This window comes from Phasianus colchicus, chromosome 15 (genome assembly GCF_987193195.1).
Source record: "Phasianus colchicus chromosome 15, bPhaCol1.hap1.1, whole genome shotgun sequence".
NCBI classification, from domain to species: Eukaryota; Metazoa; Chordata; class Aves; order Galliformes; family Phasianidae; genus Phasianus; species Phasianus colchicus.
This window is the reverse complement of record NC_143450.1, coordinates 9,344,407-9,366,045: the sequence shown is the minus strand read 5'-3', so window position 1 is coordinate 9,366,045 and position 21,639 is coordinate 9,344,407. Positions and strand designations below refer to the sequence as shown.

Here is a 21,639-nt window from a genome sequence, read left to right as displayed (position 1 = left end):
GGCTGAGCCCAAAGGCTGTAGGCAGATCTCACTTCACACTGAATGCCACGCTCTGCACTGAGAGGCAGCCTCCAGCAAAGCATTCCAGCTCCCAGCCACCAAGGGCTGCCCAATGTGCATGCCGCTCCATTCCAACCATGTGCCTGTCCAAACCTCTGGATGGCCACACACTAGCTTCTCCCTACATAACTCACAACGTGATCTCTGTTCAACCTCTCCCTTCTCAAAAACCTTCCCCACTCCAGCACACAAGATAAAGCAAACTGCTATGCATTCCTTTCCTGAAATTAATGCAGATTTATACTTGTGGCAGGCCCAAACGTGATGAGACAAAGGAGGTGGCATTTGAGCTACAGGCAGAGCTGCCAAAGCTGCAGTCCAAACACTTGGGAGAGCACTGCTGGTCAGAAACAGAAACCTCATGATCTTTCTGTTGCATCAGACTTCTTCCTAACCAGCTATTTTCCCTGCTGCTTCTTCCCTAAACACATACCCCATTTTCCAGCTGAGCAAGCACAATCAGGAGAACGCCTGTGAGGAGTTGTTTTCTGTCCATGCAAGGAAAGATTTCATCCTCATCGGGCTCATGGAGATGCCTGTCACCAGCAGTTCCATGGGAGCCAGGGCCACTATTACACAGATGGGACAGGAAAACGAGATAAGGCAAACCCTGTAGGTCTAGCTGCCAAAACCCAAAGTTTCCATATTAACCACATATGCCTTCTCTGCACGACCTTGCTGCTTTCCACCCCCTCTTTCCACCACCACCATCTCTCCTGGGGAGCACGGGGCGCCGGGCTGGGTGGCTAGGAGCACCACAGGCTGCCTTGTACTGCTCTGTTTACAGAAAAGCGAATTTAAAGGTGCCAAGTTCAGCGGTGCCCAAAACCCGAGCTCGGCAGGAAGCCTCGGCAGCCAGCGCACACACACGCGCTTCGGGGCTTCGGAGTCCAGACAGGCCTTGCCAGAGGGCCGGAGCTCGCCAAGAAGCTCTGCTTATTGCAAAACCAGAGCGCTGCTGTTAAATGATAGCTGGTGGGGGAGAGCGGCCTCGCAGCTCACCAAGGAGCTAATGCACTTAACAGGGAGTGGGGTATCGGGAAGCCTCTAAGAGTACACAGAGCACTGCCTCTGCAGGGGACATGGAGAGCATCTCTGACCTGGGATACTTGTTCCTCTCCAGATTCTGGGGCCGGTGAGTACAAAGCCTGCAGCACACAGAAGCCCCAAAGGAGCTCAAACCCTAACAGTACCCAAATTTGGGGAATGTCAGAGCTCCTCTCTAAGGATAGCCTCACCAGAGATTCTGAAAAACTGGAAAGCCTCTGCCCAAACCCAGTGGCTGTAAGAACCATCAAGGTTTGGGGGCTCAGAGAAGGCACTGTTGGCAGGTGGGAAGATTCCAATTCAAGGCAGAGGCCTCAGAGCTCCGCAGGATGGGAGGTGGGGAGCTGGAAAATGCTGACGGGTATCCATTTCAGTTAACACTGCAATTTAAATGGCAGAATCTAGCCACAAAAATTAAAAGGAATTTTACATTGTGACTCATCAATAATAAGGTTATTTTTTAAATTAACAGTTAATAGCAACAGTTAATAGAAGCTATTACTTAATTTTAAATTAAAAACAAGAAAACGTCTTACATGTACTGATCTGAGTTTCTTTCTTTTTTAACACCAACTTTCCTCCCAACCCAGGACAAGGAAATGGGATGGTTTTGCAGCACTGCCAGTTGCCCAGCTCACTTGGCACACTGCGTGGTATGGCACAAAGACCTCCTGCATGGCTTTTTCATCACTTATTTTCATCACGCATGCTAGCCATAAAGAGACATGGATTGCGGATCTCTGCTTGATGAGATTGGGTGAGAACTCTTTGTGTCTCCACCACCAGCAGTTGGAGCCAGGAGAAGGGGAATGCCCAACACACAGCCTCTCAGAGCAGAGGGCAGACCCACAAATTAAGCTTCCTATAAAGTGATATTTCCTTCATTTTTTCAACCCTAGAAATACTCTCAGATAAATGACAGCTGTATTTTGTGAGGCTGAAAGCCTCAGCCAAACCCCTCCAGATGCCAGAGCCTGAGACAAGCTGGAGTTGCACAACACGGTTGAACCAAGTGAACTTCTGCCTGCAGCAAAACACAGGGAGGGGTCTCAGCTCCTCCATCCTCTTCCTCATTCCTGACTCTCAGTGCCATCCCAAGCCTACTGGGATGTGGGCAGCTCTGCAGGTGGGGATGTTCTCCAATTTCAAGTGATGCTGCACTGCACACTGAGATCCATCAGCCTTAGAGAGCGTCACCTCTGTCCTACAAGTACTCTTTGAGGGGAGCATTTCACAAAGCGTGTTATGACAAAATACCTTCAGTTTCCAGAGGGTTGGGTGCTGGCTGATGGCCAGCGATTAGCCAGCCCAGCTTGCAGAGAAAACAGGAGCACAAAGAATTGTTGTATGTATCAGAACACACCTCACCCAGCTAACGTATGATGTACCAACACTGGAAAAGCAAGGGACATCTGAACGATAGCTATTTCTTGCCCAAACTTTAAGCTTCCTACCAAAAGTAGCATTAAAACAAGAAATCCACCAACCTTAATTACATCTACCAGACCTAATCCCTAATGTCATGTTTTTAGGTAAAGACAGCCATAAATATCATTTGTAATTCACTGCTCGGTGACTCACCACCATTGCAAAGGCCTCAAAGATATCCCAGCATAGCAGAAGGAAGGCATGAACCAGAGGAAGGGCAGATCCTGCACACACATCCTCCCCCACCCAATGGAGCAGCCAGGCTGGCACAGACCTGCCTTATTCTTTGCTGCTGTCCTCCAGAGTGCCACATACCCAGGAAATGTCCGTGCTTGGTTCCAGAGATGGGGACGAGAAGTCAGAGGTAAAGGGAAAAGGCGTGCAAAGGAGAGGAGTATCATTTCTAGGATGGATCACAGCATGGAAAGGGAGAGCAGACAGTTAAAATCCTCAGTTATCCCCAGGCTCCATCAGGACCTTGCAAGGATCATTTCAGAGATTCACGCCTTGGTTCACAGTGGGACTTCCAAACTGCTGTGTGCCCTTTACTGCATCACACGCATTCAGCAATGTGTATGGCTCCCAGCCATCCCACTAAGAATTCAGCAGGCACAGACAGACTCTTTGCACCAACCTCTTCCCTCCCCAGCAGCACCAGTAGTACTTATCAAACAACATGCTTCAGACCCAGGGCCGCTTTTGCATGATACCAATTGCAAGGTCTTCCCTCCAGAAAGCTGAAGGCCACAAGTTCAGCCCCTCAGGCAGGCGGAAAGAGAGGTGTAACCCATCTTCTCACGTTACAGGACAACTTTTAAACACCACATTACTGAAAGCAGCACCAAATAAAAACACATTGGATCACCATCAAGAGAACTTAGCTTGGCCTCTAGGTCATCCAAGAGAGCATTAGCCACCTCATCTTGGGGCCTCCTCCCTGCACGGGTGACAGCACACCCATGGAGTGATGTGTAGCTGAGTGCCATCCCTTCCCTGTCCTGTTTCCACAGGCAGGTGCCAAGAACACTGAATGAAGGTGGACCACGGGGCCACTCTGGCAGCTCCAGGGGGTGAAGCTGAGAAGATGAACTCAGCACAGCTGGGAGTGATGAGATCAGGAGGTGAGAGGAGCCCTGGGAGGAAGGGCTGCAGCATCCCAGCATCAGGCACAGCTCTCAGCAGCTCAAAGCCCTGCTTAGCTGCCAGGTGAAGAATTTAGCAGCTAGTCAGATTGCCAGCAAGAGCCAATTATAACTCAACTGACCTGCCTTGGCGCTAACACGCATAGGGAATGTGCTGGCTACCCGCTACCAAATGCTGGAAAGCTATAAATGGGAGACGTTTGGAGAGAAAAGGATGAAGGGAGCCAACTTTTAACTAGGCAGAAGTGCATGGGGCTGTACGTGTTCTTTGTGGAGGGAAAGAGGAGAGAGAATGAGTAAGATCTTTGATGTGCTGCTGGAAAAATCCAGGCTGCTGCTTCTACAAAGACAGCAATCGTCTTTTCTTAATAGAAATTGTTTCTTCTTTTCGAGTCAGATTACAACAGTTCACCTTTTCTGTACTCCTACATGTGGTGCATAAGCTCATGGCTACTGGCAAAGTCTGGATGCAGAGGAACAAAGGAGAGAGCCTTGCTGGTGCTTTGCACAGGAACCTCACCATAGGAAGCTGTGGGCTTTTTCTCATCTTTGGTCACGCAAGTGCCTGTCTTTCACAAAGCAGCTGTCTGAGGGAGAGATCCTGCTGGTTTATTTTTGTGGCTGCGTGCAGTCACTGCACACACACACAACAGCACAGAATTCCACTGAACTCTGCAAACCCTGGAAAAAAGAAATTCCCAAAGTGTTGAAATAAGATCCGTGTTATGAAATAGCCATCGAAAGAGTTCTGTTTACAATCCCTGGACACAAAAAGACATCCATCTTTCAGCAGCAGTGCCTGCACTGCCTTAGGGCCTTTCCATCAAAGAGATCAACAGAAACAGCACTGCCAGCATGGAGCAGGCGTGAGGTACAAGTGCTGTGCTACACCTGAGGAGCCTGGTGCTGGTGGGAAAAAACTGTTCTGCATTCCCAGCCCTGGGTTTCCTACATCTGGAGAAGGAAGATAACACACCCTGCCCTGCTGTGGGATGCAGCCCCAGGAGGAGGAGGAGGAAAAGCAGAGGAAGGCTAGTGGGGGGTTTGCACCTCACACTGGTGCATCCCACAGTGCTGGAAGCAATGCACCAGGCTTATTTGAATTTACTCAACGTATTTTCTTTTATTCAGGCCAACAGGCTGACAAGAACAATTCACCTCTGTGCCAGCCAGCATCTTCTGAGCACATTTCTACATAACATTTTATTTTAAAGCAGTCTAAATCACCACGATTCTGACTTTTCCCCCACTCTGTCTTTGCTGCACGTGCACAGCAGGTGAAAAACCCCTTAGAACAACTAATCTGCCTTTCATGTAGAGACGACATGCACACACCACTGCCTTTTGCCAATTTTCTCATAGAAGTAGGCACCACTTCAACAGCCTGTGTTTTTTTTTCCCCTCTCACACACAAAGCTGTTGGCACGAAGGATGCAGGATTCTCTCCAAGATGACATAGCTCCAGGTGGGTCAAGGCTGAAAGTTTCCAGCTAAGAACCTGAAGGATTTGTTAAACATATGGACAGACCAGAGGACTGGAAAACACACTTGATGTGCATGCAGCGGGTGAGAGCCAGAGCCATTTTTAAGTATGCTTAACATTCTCTTTTTGTCTGCCTCTGAACCATGCAGCAAGCACATTTACTCCAGACTATGTCACGTCTCCTTCCCTTGGCTCACAATTGAACCTTTGTGCAGAGAAGCAACCACAAGGCATCACCCTCTCTTCCTTCAGCCTTCATTAGGGAGCAGGGCTAGAGGAAAAGCTTCTGACTGCAAGGGGCAATGTGCGCCCAGCGAGGGTACCTCTGTACCACAGTTTGACGTGTAAGGGCTTGCAGCAACCTGCCAAAGGAGAAGCTTCTGCCTTAGTGGTGAGATGGCAGGCCGTGGTGTGAATAGCAAAGCCTGCTTGAAGAGAAGGTTTGGTACTCGGCTTCCTAATGCACCGGATCCACCCCCAAGTGCAGGAACATCCATTCTATTGCCCAAGATGCAAAAGGCAACAGGGCTGAAGAGAGCCAGGGAGCACAGGCAGCTGCTGGTGAGAGCATGACTGGTGTTGAAGAGTTGAGTTTGGGCATGAGAGCACAACATGAGTGTAGCAAGACAAGGTGGCTCTTGGTCACATGAGGACCTGAAATTACTACCCACTGTGGCTGACGAGCTCATAAAAAAATGGTGGAAAAAGTGTTTCTTTCTTTGAGTTTCCACAGAAAACACAAAATGCAAGCCACTGTCTGTTCTCTAACCAATACTGTCAGTCCAGACAATGGTTTCAAGAGGATCCTTTCCAATGGTTTGCTAAATGCTTCCAAGGCAATGCATCTGATGTGACCCATTGGGGTCCCACGGTCACAGCCTGCTCCTTGTGCATGGGCAGTGCTGGGAGCACCTCTGTGGCACAACAGAACCTCACACTTGATCACTGTCTACCAGAGACAGTGTGTCAAGGATTCAATTACCAATTTCCATGCCAGCCAAAGTTTCCAACATACCTGCCAGGCTCAATTAGCATCCAGAACCAACTGGCATTCCTGAAAGCAACAGACTCATTGCTTTATTTCTTAGGAACAGCATCCATCTGCTCCCAATAGCTCACATCTGGCATATCATGCATTACAAAAGAGCCCTGATCCTGTCCGAAGGAAAGAACTCCTGCAGCCAAGAGACCCATGCATAACTGAGGTTAGCATCTGAAGTTACAAATTTACTACAAATCACACAGTTACCTGAGGTTTGAAATTTCAGAATTATAAATTAACATAGGGTTACTTGTTTTGGTTTTGTTTTATCCCTAATACATTGCTGTTACATAAATTGCAGTGTGATATAAAACATTTATGGAGAAAACAAGGAGGAGACAGGGTAGGAACCCAGAGATCCACAGAAAGCAGAAAAACACTGGAGCACTAACCGAGTGCCCTGGTTTCCTCCTGCAATTAATAGTAAATAGGAGGAGAGAGGCATTACTCAGTTTAAACATTCCCAATTTCACTGCCTGGCACTGCCCAAGGCCGTGGCGTGACTCACTACATTAATTAGCCAGCAAGATATTTACTGTTGAGATATTAACCTATTTATTACTGCATTTGCTGCTTCTTTATTTTATTCTGCAACCTTACACACTGCTAATACTGAAACTTACATGACTTTCCATCATCACAGAACTGGCCATCCTCAGAAGAGCCACAATGGACACATCGTGCAGGGCTCAGCATCTGCTTCTTTTTGCTGGCCCAAACACACCAGGGGCCTTTTACCCTCATCTCACAAAACAGGACACAGAATGGTGCCACCGGTTGCAGTGGGAGCAGGACAGCCAGCGAGGCTGTCAGTAGTAAGCATGCATGTGTTTTACTTGGCCCAACTCCTAAAACAATTGTTTGGCCACAATGGAAGGTGACAAATGGTTCAGCAGCAAGCCACCAGGGAAATACCAGGAGAAAATCCCCAAGCACTCATGGAACGGTGCTGGGGCTGCTCTGAAACACCAGCATCACATCCAGCCCCCTCGCAGATCCCACTGCTCTCACTCTGACACCCAAGAACATCTCCTCCCCATCCCTGCTTGGATGACAAGAGGCTCACTATCTGCGATAGGATGCACCAACATTCACCCACTGCAGCCAGAGCTGCTACTGGAAAAAACAATGCAAACCTTTGCTCGGCTTCTGGTTGGAGCCTAGAAAGTGCAACCAGGATCACTGGGAACTGCTATTAAATTAACACATCTCTCTACCCCAACATGCATTTACCCAGATTTCTCAGAGCTGTGAATATGAGTAAGCCTAGACAGCCTCAAAGACAGATTCTTGATGCAGGGATCACCTGGGACTCTAGTTTCCAATTATTCCTCCAGTGCACCAAGACTATCAGGACTGGACACAGCAACATTCTTCCCTTCTTTCTATGTTTTCAGAAGCAACCAAACCCTTTTAGCCAATTATTTCTTTTGCGTTGCTGTTTTCCCTTTTTTAATCTAATAACCAGCAGCATGAATAATTTCCAGCATGGAAAATTTCTGCCTAAAGAGCTAAAATTGGCATAGAATCATAAAACAGTCATTCAATAAAGGCCTCCAGCAACTGCAGCAGTCACTGCTACCAAGCCTACCTAGAGCAATTTTTTTTTTCCACTGTGCTAAAAGGATCTGTTTCACTTCTCTCCTTTCAATCCAATTTCCACTGTACTGCACCACAAGTTTAAAGTAAGTACACCAGGAAGCATGTGTGATAACGGGGAAGGAAGGGAGAAACCACAATTTCATTCATTCTTCCAACAAAGCCAGAAAGGAGTGGTTACTCTTTTTTTTTTTTTTTTTTTTTTTTTTTTGCAAAAAAATGCTGAGGCAGCAGGGAAGGGGAAGGTTTGGCTTGAACTTTCCCAAATGTACCACACTAAATATAAAGCATTTATTTTCCTCTAGAGCTGCCCCAGGGCAACAACTGGGTAAGAGCACAGCTGGAGGCAGGCACTGCTTTGGCAGACACAAACCCCAAAATTCTGTCCCTCCCGCAACAAAGGACATCCTGAGTTTGGCTACAACCTTAGGGCACCAGCAAAGAAGATGAGATGCTGAAGACAAGGAAGAGCTGAGTTCCATTTCCTTCCAGCTCTGGCCACTGCCCAACAGCTGTTCCCTGTTTATTTATTTTCATATTTCCTTGGTTACACCAGCAGCTGCTCACAGCTTAACCCTTCCCTGTACCAGTGGTAACCCACAGCACTGCCCACCTTGCCTTGGCCGGGCATAACGTGTGAACCAACCCACAGCATGGGCACAGAAGGGTGACTGGGGCTCTCACTATGGACATCCCTGTGACCATGCACATGGCTCTGTAGGAGCCTTGCTGCACAGGAGCAGGGCACCATGCATGGGAGCAGTCATCTCTCAGAAACCCACCCGCACTCCCAAGCCTAAAAACGGCTTTCCAAGCTGACCTGAAGCCATCAGAACCTGCTAAAGCCATTCACATTCCTTAGGGCTTGCTTTGCTAGGCAGGCCCAGATGTGCTGTTATTTTAGCAGCCTATCTGTGTCAGGATGCATTCAAACCCCAGCAGTTTACAGAGAGGTATCTATGTTCCCAGGCAAGCACAGCAACCACTGAAATAAAGCACAGAGATGTATGCAGCTTCACACACGCAGGAAGCTGAAGGGTGCCCAGCTTCCCTCCCAGCCCCACACACGTACAAGAGGGATGTGCCAGTGAGCTCTCTGGCAGGTCCATAGATCACTTTGCACGTTTTCCTTTTGCATCTGTACAGAGCCTGTTCCAGCAGCTCAGTTTATGTTTTGGCTCATAAAGCTCAGACAGACCCCTTGGCTCATCTCCACAGTACAAGGAGGAGGTGGAGAACACCCTTTGCTTGCTCACCCAGTGGCTCAGATTTTTTGCAATCCAGTGTCCCACATTGCCTTTCCAGCCTCCTCCCTCCATTCCTTCCCCCAGCTCCCCACTCCACTCCACACCAGGAGGTAATTGCTAAAGTAGCTGCCACCTGCTGCACTCCAGGCTGGCATTGAATCCACTGAGTGCTGGTTAAAGGGAACTTCCCATCATCTGCTCCCTAAAATGCTGGGAACCAGTGGTTCTCAGCAGCTGCTCCATTTTGGTGTGCTAGCACCTGGGAAAGGCACAGAATTAGTTCCACAGGAATGGATAAACTGTAACAACACCTCCCCAAACAAACAAACAAAACCCCACCACCACCTGCATTGATTTCAGCTGGAGGAACTCAAACACACCTATGACCCCTTATGCACTTTCATCTCAGGGAGTGAGAGATGAACTTTAACACACAAAATCCCCACATTGCACTGCAAAGGGCACTGGCACTGAGTGCAGCTTTTGAGGTTGCTTTGTTCTTGCTTTCCCAAGGGTGTCCAAAGCTGTGCTTAAATTCCCTCAAATCTAAACATTTTCCGGTGGATTACAAAAGGAATGCTTACCTCTAGTACAAAACAAGCCACGCTCCTCCATTTACCACATCTTTCAACCCTCTGAAGTCAAAAACACAAGAACTGGAGAAATGCTTACCTGTAGGTCGAAGAACTTGCTATACCGTCGGTAGATGACTTCTGTGGACCCATTGGACCAGGTGACTTTGATAATGTACACCTGTAAGGAACAAAGGAAGAAATCAGATACAAGTGACAGAATAACCCATGACACTCCAATGGCTGCAAAACGGCTGAGCATCAACCAGGGAGCGCATGGGAGCACTTAAAGTAGTTACAGCAACACTAGAAAATAAACAAGCTTAAATTACTAAGCTCCATTGCTGCAGCTTAGCTGACTGCAAGATGCTTATTCCAAGCTGGGAATTAAGACAGCTCCCTACCCCTAACTACAGGTACATAACAAATTCTGCACCCCAGAATGAGACTTGCAAGGAGAACTTGAGCCTACACAGTTCAAAACTCCATCTGGTTTTCCATAAACAGCTTTGCTGTCACCTTGAGGTTTTGTTTTCTGAAGCCTGCTGGGGTGCAAATTACCCTCCTGTTACATGAAATGCTGCACAACTAATCCTCACAATCCTCAGTTATTCACAGACCATGCAATCAGGCTTTCACTGGTGATCAATGAGGGGGGGAAAGGAAGAAAACAACCCAGTTGTACTATTCTTCTATGAAAGATAACAAGTAAATAACAGAATTGGGAAATTATTTATTTAACATCCTTGCTTGTTACTGGCAGAAAACAGAGATGACCCTTGGTGAGATGCCAACATAACTCTCAAGTGTTGCAAACCTAAGCCTTCACTAATTGATAACAGATTGAGTAAGCAGAACAAGGGCATGTTCATTTCTTCTTTTTACTCTTATGTCTCACATAGTTCCAAGGAAATTCCAATATCACCTCAGTGACAGGAATAAACCATTTAGAAGCTCAGGTGAAGGGACCAGGTAGGAACTTCAGACTAATACAACCAAGAGTGAAGGCTCATAGAATGGTGATGTTTTGGTGCTCAAAACACAATCTCTTAAGAGTTTCAAAACACTTCCCACAGAGATGCACATTTTTCTCAATGCTGGAACGCGACCAACATCCCAGTCCAATAGCGAAACTCAAATACCAGGAGGCTTGCATAGACATCCCAACACTGAACTGTTAGAGCTAATCAAACCTACTTGAATGCCAAACTGAAACTCCACTGGAAATCCATTCTCTTTTCGGAGGGCTGATGCAGCACAAGCTGCCAAGGTGAGGGGACTCCCAAGGAACTACAAACTTCCTGGTGGAATCAATTCCAAACTAAGACAGAGAAGGAAGCAGCGATATGAAGCAAGTGCTTACTAATGAAATCAATAACTTCATAACATTCATGACTTCATACCATCAGCAAACCAAGCGTTAACTTCATGCTAAGTATCATCCAAGCTGCCTTTACCCTTTACTCCAGGACTTGCCGGCAGGCCAGCATGAGCTCATTTTGGTTGGAAGCTCAGCTGATATCCCAGGTTCCTTACCAGTCTGCAGCACTTCACAGGGTTATATCACCATTGGCTGCCTGCCTGGAGAACGCCTTCCACTGGGGCAGAGGGTAGAGCCAACTTTTCTTCATTGTTTATTCCTATTCTGCCTTTATTTGGAGTCAACAGTTTATTAGACTGGGATTTTAATGAGGATGTGGATTTGCTTAAGCTAAAATGAATTCAATGCTCAGAAGAGTAATAAAGCCCTGAGATTTGAGGGCACACCGAGCTTTATTACACCCTTGTAATGGAGAGAAGGGACACTTCTCCCAGCTGAAGAGCTCGCTCCTATTTTGCTGGAATGCAGATTTCCCTGGAGTCTGGATAATGGTTTCTTCCTCATCCTATTAGAACAGCTGACAGGTCTTTGGGGAATATCTCCTCATCTGTGGAGAACAGAAGAGATGAAGAAACCCGCAGAAAAGGGAAATCCTCAATATCCATAAAAATACCGCCTTTGCAAAGCTGACTTCCTCTCTCCTTCTGACCATCCCTTGTCCTGAACTCCTACAGCCCCCTCCCACCTGCTGGCTAAAGATGCCACAGATCTTTGACAATTCTCATCTGTGATGCTCTGAGGGCAATAAAAAAAAAAATCAGAAAAAAAAAAAAAGAAAAAACACACCAGACAGCAAAGCTCAGGTGTTCCCTAATTAGCAAGAAAATTGCAAATTTAGAAAGGGATGAATGGTGCAGTTGGCCACTCCATGAAGCCTTTCACAAGGATGAGAGGTTTGGGGCTCCCACAGAACCCATCCATCCCTTCCTCAGGTGCTTCCTTCAGTGATAAAGACCAATTGGAAAGTGCTCAGGCTGCACTTCCCCTCCTGGCCTAGCACTACACTTTGTCCTCTGTGCCAGGCACAACGCCTGCCTGGGCAGCAGCAGCCCCAAACTCCATTTTGTCCTTGCAATCACAGGTGTGGCACTGAGCAGCTTGCTCCCAAAGAGGCCGCCCCAAGGACAGGCTTCTTCCAGGCCCAGCTGTGCAGCTGAGGGCACATGGAAACTGTTATTTCATGGCTTTTCTGCAGCTCCGCTCCCTTGGCAGGGAGGCCCTGCTCCACGGAGGGGTGGGAGAGCCCAGCAGATGGTGGGCAGCCAGGCCTGGGAGGGGGCCGCAACCCCATCGCTTGGGTTGGGCTGTGGCCAAAACCAACAGGCAATGCTATCTAAACATTTACAGGCCTGCCTGGGCCAGCAGTGGTTTCTGCAGGGTGGAGGGGATCTAGCTGACTCTGTGAAACCTGGGAACCAACAGCTGCCCTCTGACAGGAAAGGAAACCTCACTCTGCTCCACCCTCAGAGCCCCCATCCCTTGCCCCGCTCCAACCCACACACATCATATCGAACCAGGCTGGATGGCTGAGGGCACAGGGCTGCACTTTGGGACAGAAATCACTGGGACTGAAACCTCCCACTGAACTGCAGCCACAGGTCACAGGAACAGTGCTGGAATTCCTGCCCCTGCTTCCGAAATTGCTGAAATGCAATTCACAGCATTTGTCCGACTACAACATGGCACAGAGGAAGGGTGTAGAGTTTTCAGGGTCACTCACACACCACATTCTGCAAAACCTAAGCACGAGGCCACCCTCACAAACCTGAGCTTTAGGCTTCAACAAGAGCACTTGGATGGGCAACTCCATCACAGCCACATCCACCACCAAAGTAAGGAAACGAGCCCTCCAAACCTCCACAGGACCTCCTGGAAGGGAGACCAGCAGCCACAGGGACAGCCTCAGAGATGCAGGTGGGTCTTGTTTAGCACCAGAGGAGAGGAGCACTTCATATTAACACAAAGCACACCATCTGCTCCCATCCCTTGGAGGGACGGCGTGGAACAAATCCTTCACAGAGAATGGAAACCAACAGATGTAAAAGGCTGAACTCCGACAGACACCACGGTGCTTTGGCTCTCTAGACTTCCTGCAGAGCGCTGTTACAAGTAATTGGCCGTATGTCAACTATTTAAAAATTACTGATCAAGGAGTTTACCATCAGGAACCCAATCTTCTCAGATTCTTCTTGGTTGTGTTTGAAATTGAGCACCTTAAATGGGAATTATAAAGGTGGAAAAATGATACTTTAGCTCTCCCAGACCGTCCTGCTCGGTCCCCACTGCCTCTCCCACAGTCTAGCATGCAGCACAGCTCTCCCCCAGCTCCAGTGTTCCTTGAGATAGAATTCAGAGGGAGACCAAGCCAGTGGAAAGTGGGACTGAAACCCTTCGTACGGGAACTGTCAGAAGTGGCAGGTTGCTAAAAGCAATGCAAATGGCACCTGGCCAACCGTAACAGAGCTGTCAACAAAAGCCGCCCGTCAGCCATCGTGGCAGCAAGGGCTCTGGCAACTGCAGGGGAAACGTGCTGGCAGCTGGCGAATGCTTCCCTGGCTCTGTGAGGGAGATCCATGCTCCCTATGGAGCAGACTGTGGTGGGATGTCCCTCCTGGGAAGGGCAGCCAGCGGGGCCAGCATGACAGGGCTCTCCCTGACTCTATAGAGCCTCAGTGCTGCAGATAGCAGCAGTTTCTGGTGACTTTCATAGCAAGAAGTGCCTGAGCACTTTGAAGCCTTCTCAGGCCCTCAGTTTTACACCTCGCCAAGAGGCAAACTATCCCACGCAGGGCTACAAGAGAGCGGGTGGTTCGAGAGGCTGACTTGAAGCAACGGGATTAAGAACAGATACAAAAAACAAATACACAAAAATAGTTCCCTGTTCTTGAAACATGAGGCCGTGTGACCTCCTAGAATAATCATTTCTGAACTCCCTATGTAAACACACTAAGGACACGCACAGAGCACAACCAGGAATCAGCCTGGACTGCTCAAGTTCGTGGAAAAGGCTGAGTGCAGCTGCAGGAAAGCCCAGGGCTGCAGCCTACCTCCTCCCACAGCTTCTCCAAGGAGACCTGAAGAATGTCCTGGCTGTGGGGCATATGGAAAGGCCCAAAAAACCAGCTTTGAGGGGCAGCATCATGCCAGCTCCCCTACATGCTCCAAAGCTCTCTGATGTCCATGCCAGCCAGAGGCACGTGAACAACAGCAAGCTGGAAAGCAATGCTGCTGTCACTTGGAAAGACATTTCCATGGGGCTCCAGGACACCCAGCTCTGTGCACCACCACTAGTGGGCATCAGCATCTGTCCACAGAGCTCCAAGGGCACAGCCAGACATAACAGCCTCCAGCAGACAGAGCTGTCTGCAGAGCCCTTTCAAATGGGTTTGAGCCTGTGTGGTCTTGGGCCCAGAGAGATTACATACAATAAACCACTCTGTGGAAGACTCCACAGATTTCAAGCATCTTTTGCCAGCAGAGGGGAAAAAGCATCAGTCTCTTTATTCCACCCGCCCCCTCCCACACCCCAAGATGTGGGGAAACAATGGGGAGCCAAGAGCCCGGCTGCAAGGCAAAATTCAAAGGGGCTGTGAAACCAAAGCAATGGAGGGAACAAACCATAACAAAGAGTTTAATAGAGAAAAGGGAGTGGGAAATTGTAAAAGGAAAAGAGAAAAAAAAAAAAAAAGGGAGAGGGAGGTGGCTGGAAACAAAGAAAGTTCTTGGCGACGAGCTGCTGTGCTTGGCCCTTCTCCATCAGCCTTCCCCATAGCAGGAGTGCAGGGCTGCCGAGGGGAGCAAGGGCTGCTGTGCCCTGGATACCAGAGATGGGAACAGGAGGGACCCCAGCCCCAGCTCCATCCTTGGAGACCACGTCAGCCCTGCTCTGCAGACAGGGACAGCTGGGAGGAGGGCCTTGCTGCCTCAGATGGCACTGGGAGCAGCATGGAAAAGCAATAGCTGTGGGACATCCCAGATGCCACCATGGTTTCTCTATTTTGCCAAGGAGAGAGGAAGAAGCAGCAAAGCAGAGTGCATGGAGGAAGTGTGTAATGTAGTCACAGGCAGCATGAGGACAGGAATATCCTCACTGTCACAGCAAATATCCAAAGCCCACACACCCAGGTCCTGCCAGATTATAAACCAACCACATCCCCTAGCTCTGAGTCACCCCTTCCACTGTACCCTCAACAACAACAGCTTCTCCTGCCCCGCTGTCGCATAGGTCACCTGGGTACAATGCTGTGCACAACTGCATGGCCATGCAGGACACAAGGCCCCAATGACAACACAGCAACCCCTGTTCAGTTATGGCACTGGACTCCCATCACAAAGTGTGCACATCAGCCTGTTTGCTCTGAGTCATACTGAAGGTCAAACATATGGATGAATTTGTTTCCTATTTCCCACTGCTACGTGAAAGAGCCAGAAAATACAGATGCCCTCCAAAGCAAAGCTGTGAGGGATCAAGTCACAGACCTCCGAACAGGAGCGCGATGGCCCTAAGGCTGGGGCTCACTGCAGGGACTGCACATCAGCTTTCCACCATCTGCACTGGCTTTGGCAGATGCTTGCCAGGCAGGATTTGGCCCTTCCTCTGAACTGTGACATTCAAGGTTTTCTCCAGCCTTAAGTAGCACAAACTGGAGGAAAATGAAGGACTTTGCATTTGACTGTTTGTTTCACCTGCAAAGGCTGTGCTCCCTCAACTTTCTTGAGAAGTGAGGGGTGGAAAGGCCAGATCAGTTCTTCAAAGCTGTGCAACAGAGCAACAGCAGGTGCAAGGATGGGTCCAAGTCTCTCCCCATCTACAGCTCCAAACACGCTGCCCTTGGTCTGACACAAGCAGGAGAGCATAAGCCAGCTCACAGGGAACAAACAGGAGGAGATACAGCAGCAAAACAACGCCAAAGATGCAGAACCCTCAAACTCTCAGGGCCACAGCCAGATGCTGAGACTCTTCAAAAAGAGTCCAGCATTCTGGGTTCAGCCTTGCTTCATACAGTCTATTTTCATTTTTCCAGCTTAGCTAATAACCACCGGATGGATTTCACTGCATTTGTTTTACCCTCCTGCCTCCCGGGTTCCCCACAGGACATTCCAGCCATGCCAGCAGCACGGTTGCCCTCCGCAGAGAGCATCGCACTGGGGAGAGTCATCCCCCAATCTCTTTTTAATGCAAGCAACCAGTATGATTCACAAGAGAGAAAAACATAGCAGCCACACACAGTGCAGTGGCCAGGTCCCCTCGGAGCTCTGTTCCAATGACCAACTCAGCACTGAGTGGCTGTGACACAAGCCCATGGGATGCAAGTTTTCCAGAAGACATCTTCTGCTCTATACATATAAAGCACAGAGGAACAACTGACTGTATCACCAGCTCTCTTCCTCTCACAAGCTGAGCCTTCTCCAAAACTCAATAAACAATTCCAGACAAGCAATGGGGTAGGCTGTGCAATAAATTAAACCACAGCCTCCTAACTGCAGGGCACAGGAGCAGAGAAGATACTCACTATCACTTTGCAACTTCCCGATAAAAACTATAACACTAATTTTTTTTAATGTGGTTTTAATCAAACTTGTGTTTAAGATGCCTATCGACTCTATAATCTAGACACCAAATTCCAACACCATTAATTACTTTGACAAGGCTCCTGCAGATCCCAATGAGGTGGTTCAACTCACTTGGGTACCACCTCGTTTCAAGTTTACCATCTTATTAACTAAGCTTGCAACATCAATATATGCTGCACACTTGATTGAAATTTCCCTTTCTCAAAGTGATTTACGTGTGCACTGAGGTTGGAAAAGGAAGTCCTGTAAAAGCATAGCCCAATAAGCCAGCAGAAAACATGCAGCCTGCTGCTCTTTCTTTCCCAACCGATGTATATGCAATTTTGTTTTGTGCTGGAGAGCAGACACTTAGAATCATATGAGTTAAGGAGGTATTCTTGGTGAACAGGACTGGAAACAGAATGCAATTCAATTGCATGGTTATTAACACATGGAACAAAACATAATGTGGCTGTATTAAGAAGCATGGAACAAAACAAAATGTGGCTGTATTAAGAAGAAAGCTCCTGAAGCTTGCAAGAAAATGGACCAAGGTCTAGATTCAGTAAGCAGAAGCCACGTTTTGGGGACTTCTACTAGAGAATAACAAACACAGAGCTATAAAAAGATCCCACATAGAGTCCTTTAAAGGAAAATTTAGTCTGGTTTTGTTTTGGGTCTTTTCTGAATAAACATTCATTTATCAGAATTTGAGACTTGGCCAGCCAATAGAAGTGACGGTCCACTACCCTGTCACCCAGAATGAATATTTTTAAACTTTGCTTTTGGAGTTTGCCTTTGCAAACAAATGCACTGCAGAACAGACCTGGAGCTCTTGCTGCCAGCGTTCCTGAGCACCAGAGCACCAAGACGTGAGCTGCAATCACTGCAACTGTGACTGCAGGGAAATGTCACCACATCCCACCTGCTGCCCGACAGAAGGGGATCCCTTTGCTCTGAGCAATCTGATCAAGCTGTGGATGCTCCTGCAAGTTGCAGGGGAGCTGAACTAGATGACCTTTGAAGGCCCCTTCCAACTCCAAGCATTCTATGATTCTTTCACTCCAATAATGGGCTCTGATGATTGCTCAGTTGTTCTCTTGACAGAGTGCAGCCTACAATGCACACCTGCCTAGGAACATTTCTCCAACTGCCCCCTTCTTCCACTTGCAGTTCAATTAAAAAAAAGCTTAAAGGTGCAAATGGCACAACTGCAATTTAAACAGGGTTAGCAGGTCAGGCTGAGAAGCTGTTTTGCAGCTGGCAGAGCAAACCGGAGGCTCCTACCACTTGGAAGCCTGGCTCTCCTTCCCCTCCCAGCTCTTCTGCTTGTATGATCTGAGCTGGTTTGACAAGAACAGGAGGCAGACGTGTCAGCCTCACGCCATGCCAACACCACAGAAGTAAAATCCTTCCAGGAGCACAAGGCTGGCTGCAGGGGTGAGAGCAGTGAGGCAGCAGCACACCAGGCTGGCACTCTTACACTACGATTGGGAAGCACACAAAGAGACATCTGAGCATTGTGGAGAAGGCACTGGGCTGTGTTAGGCTCTCCCATTAACCCCACTGGGTACCCCCATTGCTGCCACGCACCTCCCTGGGTGTTCACCCAACCAAGCCTCCACTGCAAGGAAAGGCTCAGTACCAGGGAGTGATGCTCCTCACAGCTCTGTCTCCATCCGAACAACCCCAGCCTCTCCCAGCCAGAAAAGCAGCCTCAGCCAGCTGGGAATGGGCCACAAAGGGTTAGGAAGGATGGAAATATGGAGGCCCTGTGCAGCCTCCGTCCTTGGAAACTGTTACATGGGGACATCTGTAGTGGGGCTGCAAAACTCAGAGGCATTTGAGGGTGAAAGGCTGAGACGGGGCTGGAAGCAGAACTGTGCTTATGGGAGAGCAGCACTGGGAAAATCTGAGAACTCTGCTGCCCAGTGCCAAAATGGCATGTGATCACTTTTTGAGAAGACGCAAATATTCCTAAACCAGCCCCTGCCCCAGCCTGGGGAAACGTGTCCTGCTTTGAATCAGAGCTGTGAAAGCACAAGTTTTTGTCTTGGTTACACAACACTTTTTGTCCCAATTACCAAAGTGATGGGCAAAGCCTGAGCACAGCCAGCCTCTTCTCCCTGCCCCACTGCAGGGATCAACAAGAACTTTGAAACAGCGATTTGATCTCACTTCTCTGGGAAACTGGAACTCCACAGCTCTCTGCTGTGGCCTCACACAGCTGACACAACAGCACCTTTGTGCGTCAAAGAAAAGCCTGGTGGATGAAGAGCAGAGGCCAGACCAGAGTATTCCAGGTCAGCTGCAGGTCGGGCAGAGCGGGGACAATGGAGAGCAGTGGAAGGCTCTTGGAGCCACTGCTTCCAGGGACAGTGCAAAGCATTTGTGCCCAGAACACAGATGCAAGAGAGCAAAGTCTTAGCACATACACTTAGTGGCCGAATTGGGCTTGCAGATTGTGCAGATTGCCAGCAGATACAGCCTAAAGAGATGACTCAGCCATGATTTGCTGCCCTTCCTCTCTTACTCTTTGCAGGAGGAAGGGAAAGAAAAAGAAAAATAAAAAAGAAAAAAGAAGGATTTGATTCCATACAATTAACTGGCTTTGTGAGTCTGTCTCATTCTGATCAATCCCCTCCAGCAAAGTGAGTGCTCCATTCACTCCAGCACTGCTCTGGCAGGAGACTGCCTGCCCCTCCCTGCCCTCCCCAGGCTCAGCTCGTGCTGGCTCACACGGCCGCACTTGGGTCCAAGATGAGTACAGGGGAAGGCTGGAGGCAGAGGACTGAGCCGCCAGCAGAGCAGGCAGCAGCTGGCCGAGCACCCTGGCTGCACAGCTGACTGTCATGAGCTCCATGTAAATGCTTTGCTGTCGCCTCCTCATCCCCAGGATCCAGACCTAGAAGCTGTCACCCAGCCAACAACACATCTCTCTTTTCTAAAGTGCTGCTCTCCCATTTTCCAGCCTGATGGGATTACCCATGCTGTGCCCGGCTGCCCTGCCCAAAGCACACTGCACCCAGAGCTCGGGCTGTGCGTCCCAGCAACGGGAACGTGGGTGTGAGGGACAGCAGGAGCCCAAGGGCTGCATGGAGCCCCAGCAAAGTATGGGAAGGCCCAGAAGGGAGAGGGGAGGAGCAGCCCCAGGTGACCCCAACACACCCGTTACGGGACCCGAGGGCGATGTAACAGCTCTGCCAACACAAACACAACTGCACGCAGCTCATCAAACCGCCTCACATACACGATGCTCCGGATCTGATGCACTGCCCAACCAGGATGAGTAACTAACTCTGGGATGGATGCGGCAGGAAGGGGGCACGGCTGAAGCTGGGGCTGACAGAGCCACAACCAGAGCAGGACAGGAGGAAGGGGTGACAAAGGGCTGGCGGGCAGCAGCCACACTGCAGAGCCAAGGCACTCCCCTGGATGCAAGGGGAGGGCTATCAGCTCACTCTACCCTGTCCTTAATGCTGCCTACTGCTCTCCTCTGACTATTGCTCATTGCAACACACCATTTGACAGAACCCCAAAAAAGCCCATGGTGTGGCTGCCCAGCTCCCTGACATAAGCAGAGGAACGCTGCATTCTGTAACCCAGCAGCGCTGTGAGCACTGTGTGTCACTGGGTCACCCTGCTCCGAGACGAGCGGGGAGAACATTTCAGTCTATGTTTTACAGCTATTGCCAAGATTCCCCCACAGAGTCTCTGTGGATGCCTGGAAGCACACTAAAGTGTAAACAATAATAATACATTTAAAAAAAAGAAAGAAAGAAAGAAAGAAAGAAAGAAAGAAGCTCAACCCCCTCGAGAAAGAGGCAAACTCACAGATGTTTGGAAGATGCCCTGGAGCGTGCAGGAACGTGCTCCCCGCACAGAAGGGGTACAGAGCACAGCTGGGCAGAGGACAGCAGCGCCGTCCCGGGCACGGAGGGCAGCAGCCGGGTTCCCCTCACACCGGGGCAGCCAACAGGTCCCACGCCCTCAACGCGGCGGATGGATGCGCTTTTCGGCGCTGCCCCGCAGCCGATCGCGGAGCGCGGACGCTCCCAGCGAACCCACCCCCGTTACCCCGTCCCGCAGATCCCGCAGATCGCCCCGCGTCCCGCATAGCGGCGCCTCGGGAGGAGCGGCACAGAGCCGGCAGCGCTGCCCTCCGCCCGCCCAGAGCTCCGGGGGGACCGGCAGCGCCCGGCCTTTGTTTGCCCAGGGCCGGGCCGGGCGCGGCGGAGCTCCCAGAGCCGCGCGGAGCCGAGTCACTCACATAGTGCTTGTTGGGGATGCGCCGCTTCTGCACGTCCAGCACCTTCACCTCCGCGATGCTCCGCCTGGGCATGCCTCTGCCCTCGCAGCCCGGCGGCGGCCCGGCGGGGAGCGGCGGCGCTGGGGGAGGCTCTGGCGCACGCAGCCCGGACCGGAGCCTGCAGCGCCGCGCCGAGCCCGGCCGAGCCGCCCGCCCGCTGCCGGGGGAGGGAGGCGGCCCCGCACCGCCCCGGCCTATCCCAGCCGGAGGGGCGGCCCCGCCGCCATCCGCTTAAAGGGGCGAGCGGCGCCGCCCGGACCGCACGCGTCCAGCTCGACGCCGAGGGGTGTCGGAGCGGTAAATGCGCGGTGTGGAAAGCCGCCGGACGGCTCCGTACAACCGGACCGGGAAAGCAAAAGTTGCGTCGGCCCGCGAGCGGTGCTTTTCCAAACGGCGCGTGTGGAAAAAGCTCTGCGGGGCAGCGCGAGCCCTCCGTGCCGCCCTCTTTCTTCGCCCTTTCTGCTCTTCAGCGCCCCGAAGCGATGCCGATGTGAGAACCGGCCCGGCACAGCCCCGGCTGTTCGCTCTGCCCGGCTGATGTGTATTTCTGGCTTAGGGAACCTGGGAGCGGGCTTCTTTACCCTGCTCGTGTGCCACAACAACTGCTCCCAGGCTGTGCTGGCTTGGGCACTGACAGCAGCATCCCTACAGCATTTCGGAAATGAGTAGAAAACAGGTTTCCTTGAGCGTTGGTATAGTCAGATCTTCAGAACTGCCCTGGAAAACCTTTGCACCCTTCAGGACTGGGGGCTGAGGCACCACACTCCTACCCCAGC

General features: G+C 50.2%; 1 protein-coding gene across 6 annotated transcripts in view; it reads right to left on the bottom strand.

Moving 5' to 3' along the window:
* The window catches only part of SH3PXD2B (SH3 and PX domains 2B), a 65,670-nt gene extending 44,667 nt beyond the window's left edge, over positions 1-21,003 (bottom strand). For all 6 annotated transcript variants that reach the window (XM_090150960.1, XM_090150957.1, XM_090150959.1 and 3 more), the window contains exons 1-2: positions 20,825-21,003; positions 9,721-9,801 (exon numbers count right to left, since the gene is read on the bottom strand). In XM_090150960.1, coding sequence (XP_090007086.1) covers positions 9,721-9,801; positions 20,825-20,896 — 153 coding nt within the window. In that variant the 5' untranslated portion in view covers positions 20,897-21,003. The remainder of the gene's footprint in view (positions 1-9,720; positions 9,802-20,824) is intronic.
* Positions 21,004-21,639: the final 636 nt, after the last annotated feature.